This window comes from Scardinius erythrophthalmus (genome assembly GCF_964197995.2).
Source record: "Scardinius erythrophthalmus genome assembly, chromosome: 24".
Taxonomy (NCBI): domain Eukaryota; kingdom Metazoa; phylum Chordata; class Actinopteri; order Cypriniformes; family Leuciscidae; genus Scardinius; species Scardinius erythrophthalmus.
The window spans coordinates 23100788-23110942 of NC_138244.1; the positions used below are offsets into that span (position 1 = coordinate 23100788).

Consider the following 10155-nt stretch of genomic DNA (forward strand, 5'->3'; position numbering starts at 1 on the left):
TATCTCAGCTGCTTTTTAAGACCTTCATGCCATCTATGTTATTAGGGTCTATAGGCCAACACAAAATGTAGGGCTGACAGCCTGACACCATAAAATATCCATGATGGAGAATATACTAAAACACACACAAAAGAATGAAAGGCTTAAACAATAATACTTAATACACACTAAGCATGCTTACACACACATGCACTGACATTTAGTTGCAGATATGGATATTTAAAATAAATGATATGTAACAAAAGGCTTACTGTAAATCTGCTCTGTATAACACCATTTTCAGGTTTCACATTAATCATTATGTGGCACAATTGTCAAAACAGAGCTCAGTACAAATGAAGGGATGGGAACAAAATGGGATTTTAAGTGTTATACGTGTTTTTATAAGGGTCTACATATGAATGCAAAAGCAAAACCTGTGAAAAGAACTTTTAGTAAGTAGAATGACAAAATTACGATTATAACCAGCAGATGGCAACAGAGGACCACTCATTGGCTGACTTTCATTTTGAAAGTGTTGGTTTCTAACAGTAATCTCAAAGCAAATAAGTTTTAAAGCAGACACACACACACACACACACACACACACACACACACACACACACACACACACACACACACACACACACACACACACACACACACATACACACACACACACACACACACACACACACACACACACACACACACAAAGACAAATATCTTTTCAATGTTATCAGGATGTGTAATTGTGAAAATATATTTTTATGGTTTATAAGTATTTCACATATTTCTTCATGAACTGATTATATAAAACAGTATTACCAGAAAAAAAAATGGTTTTAAGCATTTGTTTATCAGCCAATGCTGGAAACTCATAGAAAGATTAAATCGAAAAGATTTCCACTCCTCTAGTGGACAACAGTAGCATTACAGCCTCATTTTTCAGTTTAAATAATTGAGCATCAGAATTCCTTCAAAATGACCTGTTCTCCAGTTTATACTTTGTGCACACAAAATGTTACTCACAATGGGCAATACCAGATATATCTAAAATTTGTAATCGATCATTAAACCAAGAGGGTCCCTAGATGTTGCATGTCAAGTTTCGAACAAATTGGACAAACGGCTTACGAGGAGTTTGATAGAGTAAATTTTAAGTATTGCAAATATTTAATGAACAATTTTATTGACAGGTTCTTGAGGCAAAGTTGTTCAGAATGAGGAGATTCAACATGATATGAATATTGTGTATGTGTGACATGTTGCATGATATATAGGGTGTAAAACACAATAGCGCCACCCGGTGGCCATTTTCTTTCAAACTTTGCACAGACCTCTGTGGCAGCCATGTTTTTGGACAAAGACACTGCATGCCAATTTTCAAGTCAATCAGACTAACTTGCGTAGTTTTTATGTTTTTTTCGTATTATAGCGCAACCAAGTGGTGAATCGTCGCAGATTTTTTTGTGTCACCACAGATTGACGTCGTACATGAGCATAACAAGTTTGTTGAAAATATCTCATTGCGTTAAAGAGTAATAGCCATTTTAGTGAAATGCAGCGCCAGGAACGACGCAAGTATTTTTTGCTAGTTTCAGCCTGACGCAGTTATCATTTATCACCATGGGCTGCTGGTCTGAAAACCAGCTGTGTTCAGGCGCATTGTTGGCGCGTTGCTATTTTAAGGCAACTGAAATAGACTGAGGCAATGACCAACAAAATCCTGGTCTAAAGTCAATGCCGCAATATTTTTTTTGTTATTTAAAGAGTGCGTTAGTAATATGCGCCTATAGGCGGGTGCACAACACGAGTACACTTTGTCCTGTAGATGGTGTGCTTGCATGCTTTAACCTCGCGCATGAGCAGATCCGTTTCCTCGCTAGAGAAGCGTTCAGTTTTTCTGCTTGCAAATTCTGCTATGTAAATAGCTAATCCGCCATGGCGCAACTGGCTTTTAAAGGGAATGGGAGGTGAGACTCTGATTGGTTTATTGCACGTTATGCCCAAAACACACCCATTACTCATTAAGAGAATAGGAACAACCCTTTTAGACCATGCGCCGGGCACGCCGACCATTTTTCCCATCATTAAACTAGCAAAAGTGGATTCGGACACGCCCAAAGTGCACCGTGCGCTTTAGGCCATGAGCTTAGATCGTTAAAATAGGGCCCTAGGAGTTAGGAGCATTTTTTGCGGTTTTGATCGATGTAGCGCCTCCTGTTGGCCAATTGAGGTCATAACTTGCCAATGTCTCCCCAAATTGAGACCTACCATCTGGCCAGGTTTTAAGTCTCTAGGCCTTACGGTTTGGTCTGCATGATCAGTTTTACGACAGAATAATACTTTTTTTTTTTTACTATTATTAACAAGACATAGCTGTTTATACAAAGAAAGAGACCAATAATACACAAAAGTACACATAAAAGAGACCCAGACCCAGACAGCTTAGAGAGTGTATAAATTATAAGTGTTTATATCTAATGTTTTGGAATTGGATTTTATAAGGAAGGGGAGAGGAAAGGAGGACACATTTTTCTGTAATAATATAAATTTGTTATTATTGACATACATAGAAAATAAATGAAAGTATAGCATATAGAAAATTATAATATATAAATGACATCAATCTAAAGATAACTGTAGAACAGTATATTAAGTAATACTTATTTATCTATTATAGAAATAGTATGTTGTAATTTATACCAAATACAAAATACTAATGCCAAATACTGACACATTGGAAAGACAACAAAGAAAAAAGAGGAAAAGAAGACAACAAATTTAAGGGCAGTAGAATTTAAATTATGATAAGAAAAGTAATCGACACAAGCTGACAGGATATAAGCTACATATGTTATATAAAGCAGCACAAAATGTTCCTTATGAGTTTCTTATGGTTTATGACAAAGAGGAATCAGTTCTCCTATTTAGGTATTGAAAAATGGGACCTGGTTTGTTTGAATGATTCTATATTATATCCAAATGCAGTTAATTACTCCAAGTTTGAGTGTACTTATAATAATTGAGCCAATGATTTATTGGGAATTCTTTACTGTCTTTCCAATTAAGTAGAATCGGTTTCTTTGCTATGGACAGTATTTAAAAAAATGGTTTGAGATGATTAGAAATCGGTAATGTAGACATATCTCCCAGTAAAGCTATGATGGGACAAACTGGGATGCTGAGCCCAAGGATGTCTGACAGCTCATGACCTCTGATCAGAATGACTGAACAAGTGCACAAAGCCAGAATGCATGAAAATAATCATCAGTGGAGGCTGAACAGTATGGACAGTTGTTATTTTTAATAACCCATGCGCTGCAGTTTGTAGGCTATGTTGTCATATGTGTTCTAACCTAATCATTTGGATTTTGGTATTGCAAGACAATTACAATTTACAATCCATGTGGAAAAATGAAAAGTTTTATTATAAATTAAAAACATTGGGTTAGTCTATTGTGTGTTGGCTGATGGTTCCAAATTGCAATTGCAAATAATAGCCTAATAATAAAAATAAAAATCCTAACAATTAAAATAGGGTTTCTTGAACCTCTAAATATGAATCTAGTCGTGCTGAATTTGCTCGGTAAACCTGCTAATTAATATTCATAAGAAAAAACCTTTACCCAAGTAGAATTAATTGTTAAATTTGCAATAAAGCCTATTGGGCGGACCTCACGAAACTTGTATTAATATTCATGAGCAATTCCTCGCCATAGTAGGATTCGTAATTTCTCCTACCGGTACCGTCAAAGACAAACGCCGAGTGGACTTCAAAACACAAATAATGTCTTACACAACCTTACAGGGTAGGTACAAATACTCAATATTATAACCTCCCAGATGAATTCAATAAATGAGACATTTACCGCCTATAAAAGCTGCTCTATACGGCCTGGATAGTACATATAACAAAAACAGCTGATGAGTTAAATTTAGACTAAGGACAAGAAACACTGATAGCGTGTTAGCTTTAGCATTAGCTATGGTGCAAGTGCACAAGGCTCACTTTCACTAAATAAAATGACTTTTAGTGTTTTGCATTGAATGTTTTTCATGTTTACAACCTCATTATAAGTATCCTGGAATGTGTAGGTAAAATGAAGCAGGCTAGTGTTTTTATTAGCTGGCTTGATGTTAGCTGTTAGCATCGAGTCAATAACATGTCCGTACAATAGAAGCATTGAGAGTTATGTGCATTGAACCATCTGACTCAAACTACAAAATCAAGAGGACATTTAAGCCTGACGTGAAAAAAATAAACTAATAGTTTGTGTGACACTATTTCAATTTTGGTCACATTTGGAGTGTGTTCACATTACATAATGCTTATGTGCCCTACAGGTTGTTCAGTGCTGAAAAATATCTAGATTAAATCAGTGCATAACCATGGATGAGGAGGACAGCCAGGATGAGCTGATCAACAGGAACGTCTCCCATGGGAAAGGCAAAAGACCTGCCATGTCCATCATCTCTGATGACGGTTAGTGGTCTTGTGTCAGCAAATGGAACAACACAGAGAAGCCTAATGTGTTGTGGGCCTTAAATAATGTTGTCCCTATTTAACCCTGTTAAGTCTGACATGTGAAAAAATAGTCAAACCGTATATTGAACCTTTATGTTTTGTATCATACTTGATATATGGATAAATCAAGTAAAGTTGCTTCATCTTGAAATATTAGAAAATCAGAAAATATAAAGAAAATCAGAAAAGATTTCACATTAAAAGACATGTGCCATGACTTCCAGGGAGACATTTTTATTAGTATACTTCAAGACCTTTTACTTGCTAAAAATATATGAATTATCAATCAGACGACAGAAAGCATGTAGTAGATTGTCTACAACAGGTTTTACAGCAAAGTCGTCGTGTTGATAATTTAGAGGCCTTAGAAATATGTGAAATTTGATACAGTAGGCTTTATTGCATTTGATATATAAAAAAAATGATCTTTCTCTTTCCTCTTTCACTTTACACGACTTATCTTCCTGCATGTCATTCCAATTCAGAGGACAACTCAGAAGACGAGGGGGAATCAGAGGAAAGAGAAACAGGCAGTGAGGAAGATGATGATGACGAAGAGGAGGATGTCCTTGAAGGAGAGGAGGAGGAGGAGGAGGAAGATGAGGGTGAAAGTGAAAGTAAGATTTAACTTAAACATGCTTGTATTGACTTTTTTATGCTTGTCAATTTAACAAGTTAATTATATTGAACGAATTGAAATGTAAAAAACAGAATATTGACTTATAATATTTATTTAATGATTTAATCACCTGCCAGAGTAATGTCTTTGATTTAATTACCTTTAAGTGTTAAAGTCACCATAAAACCCAAATTTACATTCTTATTTTTTCAATACATTCAAATTATTTGCCTATGCACATCAGAGTTGGAAATTAAAGGGGGCTTGGGGCAAAAATGCCACCAAAATGGACAAAATTGCCCCTGCACAGCTAAATCACGATTAAAGTGCAATGTAAAATGAAAGGAAAGTACTATCGACTGCGGCATTACATTTGCTGTAGACTTGCTCATGTTGCATCATATTTCATATGCAGTGTTGAGCATTATAACCAAGCACACACGTTTCTGTTCAACTTATGAATGCAATGTCCAATCAGATTCAGAGTTGTTCAGTGTGCGATTACTGACTGAATTCTGAATCTGCATTCGCACAAATTCTCTCATCATAAACAACAAAGTGCAGAAAAAGATGCAAATAAGAGATTCATTTTACAGTGTACTTTCGCTTCAGTTATTGTAACGGCAGTTTTTGTGAAAGTACATAACTTGACTCGCTTCGGTATTCTTTGCTTGCATTCTTTGTATAATTTATTCCCAATTTGAATAACTGTTTTGTTTTTCATGCTATTGAAATAACCAATGTGAAGTCTTGATTTTCTAATCCGTAAAAAGCAATGAACACTTGTATAAATGGTTCTTGGCTTGTTTTCTCTGTAGCCAAAATATGATGTGCTTTTTCCCCAAAAACACTTTCTGTTAATCAACATTAATAATCATTATTCTAATATCAAGCGAAATAATCATACATATATTTACATTAAACAGCATTATAGGGCCCACTGAAGTGCCTTGGAACGCACAGCTTTGTTTGATGCGTTGACGTAATTTTCACTGAAACAGGAAGTTAAAGCGGGACATATTGAATGGCTCCTCCCCTTTTCAAACAGCCAATAGCGTTTAGTTTACCTCACAGACTGCAAGTCGTACTTGACAGCACCATGGAAGCGAATCCGAGCGCTGATGATACGCTGGATTCAATAGTAGAGGTGTGAATAAATTCTAGACATTTCATTCTTAACCAACGTACAGTTGGAAACGTGAATAAAACTCGAGGGGTTGAGCAACCGAACACACATCTCCAACCCATATTGCTCCTGATGTGTCAATGGTCGCTTTAGCCAGGTGGTGTTTATAGCGTAGGGGGCGGAGCTTTAGATTCTAGAGAGAATTTGATTGGACAGAAGATGCGATGAGAAACTGAAGTCTGCGTGACGTCAAAAAAATCTGTGATCCATTTTAGCGGAACTGAGAGACTGTAAGTTTTGAATGCTTGTATCTCCTAAATGTGAATTTTGTCATTGTTTTGGACACACACCTGCTTATTCAATACCTTAAGGCTAATATATTCATACTAAAAGCTAAAGATTTCAGGGGGCCTTTAAACATTGTGTAAATAAACACAAATGCATTATCAGATGCAGCTTCTGTTCCACCTTTGCAATATAAAAATGTTGAAAAACATTTGATTGGTTACAGTCTATAGCATTGTGATTGATTGTAACTGGTTCAATTTTTACCGGTTTAATTAAATATTTCACATAAAAAAACAACACCACAGATACATTTAAAAGGGAATTATAAAAATTGCCCCTTAATTGACCCTTTTGCACATCAATATTTTAATCAAAACCATTAACTTCCCCTCCCCTTGACAATGACAACTTGTGAGAGCAATTAGCAAACGACAACAATCAATCAATTCCGGATGGACAAAATCGAGTCCTACACTACTTTTTTTTTTTTCTCCTTCGAGAAGCCGTTTCATTTGGATAAACGTCACAATAAAGAAGAAAAAATGATTGCATCTTCCGTTTCTTATTGACTAAATTTCATTATGAATGCAAGCTAATATAAAACTAATCTAACCAAAAGCATATCTATCCATCAAATATTATGTCAGTCTTATAAAAGTGCTTTCCAGCAGATATCAGATCATGTGGACCTTTAATCGTTGGGAGTGATGTGTTTGCATTTTGCCTTAAAATATGCATAATCATAAGACCTGCCACACAATCTTCAAACAAACACGGGAGGACTGTATCCTGTATCCTCAGATGAGGACTCTGGGAACGTCCTGGAAGGAGCTGCAGGGAACGTTCCTGTGGATGCAGCTGACCTGAGCTCAGACGAGGACTCGGAGAAATGCCCCATCTGCCTGAACTCCTTCCACGAGCAGCCCGTGGCCACACCGGAGTCTTGCGAACACTACTTCTGTCTCGACTGCATTCTGGAATGGTCAAGGGTAAGATTGACAAGCTTAAACCCTTTACGTAACTCGTACATTAAGATCTCGTCCATATTTGGTGATTCTCTACAGTTATTCAGCATTATTCATAATATGCAAATACTGGGGAAACAACTTGGTTGATGCAATTTTATTCATAACACTGTTATTTTATTAGGGGTCCAAGCACCAAAGTGCTGGAACACAGTTGTGTTTGTACTGATGTTCTTATTTTTCCTCCCTAAAAGTGTATGGGCATCAAAGTGTAAAGTGTATCAAAGACCGTAAATTGTAGAGACCCCAGAATTGGCAAAAAGGTACCAATTGAGCACCGCTACTCGCACGCTCTGACACACACCCGTCCGTGACTATTTGGCACTATAAGGTGGCAGTTTGGATTTCTGAACCCTAAGGGCTAGAAACATATCCTATAATATGACTCGGATACCTAAAAAAAAAAAAAAAACATGACCGCTAGCAGACAATCAAATTTCAGTGGCTAAAAACATCACATCTGAATGGCATACCATTAAAAAATGTATGTATTTGTACTAGTGATGCGTGGATCGCGGTTATATCCGTGGACACTGATAATCCATTATCCATTGATTATTAAAATCAATGATAATCCATTGATTTTAATAAAGACACTTAACTTTCATTTCACGATAAAACACAACAAACGTGCGTCACTGTTTTACTTGTATCTCTTCAGGGAAACCCAATCAAGGAAAACATATGCCTAGAGCACCTCCTAGTGGTCATTATATGTCATGTCATATATCGTATATCATATATCATATATAAATCTTCATGAGATATTGCTTAAAATATATTATCATGATAAGAGGGTTTTTGCAACACGATTGAAATATTAACGTGTTTTGAACCTAATTTTTCAGCCACTAATTTGCAGACTCTCATTAAGCTACGCAATTGTGGGGTCAACTTGTTAAAGCAGCAATGGAGTTAAAACAGATCTGAGAGAAATTTCAAAAAGGAGAATTAAAAACTGTTAAAAACGAAATATTTTTGGGCTAAACACATTTCATTTCTTGTGTGTGTGTTCGGGAAACTGCAGTGACGAAAACAGTGACATTCAGCAATGGAGCTTAAGCAATGGACATTTATTGTTGTGAATAATAAAATGAATAATAAAACAAACACTGATGTGTTACAACTGCAAGCATACGTTTATAAGGCAACGGATATAGAAATAAATTATAAAAATGAAAAGAGCATAAAAATCAAATACAATAAAAGATTTAGATGAATGTTTTAGCTGCAAAATGATATCTTCACATTCATTTGAATTTGTCCTGTGACATCCTATGACATGCGATTCTTCTAAATTTAAATGTTGAATATATGTCCACACATTTTATGATCAAACCTTAACTTTCAGTGAAGATTCAAGATGGACTTTGCTATAAAAACAACATCGTAAGATCCATTTAAGTTGGGTCAACCTTGCTTGGACCCCGATGATCATTGACGTACTATCAGAGTTAATATTATTTATTCATTTTATGAATTAATTAATTTGGATTTGTTTGTATTTATGTTTTTTTTTTTTTTAATTTTTAATAATTTTGTTGCTTGTTTTTGTCATTTTTATTAGTGTTTCTTTTAATGCCTATATCATTTTTATTTCAGTTTTAATACAATGAATTAGTTGTATTAGTTCATTTTAGTACATCATTAAAAAAATATTACCTTAGCAACTAGCTGAAATAAAATAAGTTGTTTTTATAGAAGTTGTTTTATTTAGGTCAGTTAACATTTTATTTTGTTTCAAGTAACAACATTTTTTTAACTGTTTTAGTTAACTATAATAACCCTAGTTCATAAACAATAATGCCACTTTTTATTTGTATTATTTTTTTCAGAATGCCAACTCCTGTCCTGTGGACCGAATAGTCTTTGAGAACATTTTCCTGAGAAAGTGCCATGGCGGGAAAGTTAAAAAAACAGTGAGTTACATACCAGATCTGTCCATCAGGATTATTATTACCACAACATTGTGTTATACAGTAAAGAAATGTAAAAGTAAAGAAATGTATTGTGAATAATAAACCCAAATAACTACATCTGAATTCAAAATGTTGAAAAATATTGATTTCTATCACTTTTTTATACATGATATCACAACATGGTTTCACAAATGTGAAAGTTGAGTGATTATTAGACCCGCTCACTGATCTCTGTAGATTTATAGATCAGTGTTTCATATCGCTTATAATGTAAAACTTGTGTATTATGAGTTTTCCCCCTTTCTAAATATAACTTTTCTCTGTCATTCATGTGCTTGGGCATCGTAATTACAATTTTCCCGACTCCACTTGAAGGGCACAATGAACATACCATAATATCAGCCTCAGTTAAGCAGATGGGAGAGTATTAGTTTGTTTGTGTGTGCTTAGATTGCAGTTAAGAAGCCTGTGAAACCTGGCGAGGAACAGCTGGAACTGGACTTGGATCAGACCAGCTGTGAGGTTTGCGGGGGACGAGACCGTGAAGATCGCCTCCTGCTGTGTGATGGCTGTGATGCTGGGTAAGAAATTAATGACAAACCAGGGTTGTGGACTTGAGTCGCATGACTTGGACGTAAGTCCCTAATTTGATGACTTGCGACCCAATG

The 10155-nt window shown here is 35.6% G+C and overlaps 1 protein-coding gene across 2 annotated transcripts in view; it reads left to right on the plus strand.

Moving 5' to 3' along the window:
• Positions 1-3545: 3545 nt before the first annotated feature.
• The window catches only part of phrf1 (PHD and ring finger domains 1), a 20327-nt gene continuing 13717 nt past the window's right edge, over positions 3546-10155 (plus strand). The window contains exons 1-6 of one of the 2 annotated variants that reach the window (XM_081356367.1): positions 3546-3794; positions 4330-4468; positions 4996-5127; positions 7345-7532; positions 9404-9487; positions 9938-10068. In XM_081356367.1, the coding sequence (XP_081212493.1) occupies positions 4375-4468; positions 4996-5127; positions 7345-7532; positions 9404-9487; positions 9938-10068 (629 nt within the window). In that variant the 5' untranslated portion in view covers positions 3546-3794; positions 4330-4374. The remainder of the gene's footprint in view (positions 3795-4329; positions 4469-4995; positions 5128-7344; positions 7533-9403; positions 9488-9937; positions 10069-10155) is intronic. The other variant, XM_081356368.1, reaches the window with a different exon arrangement.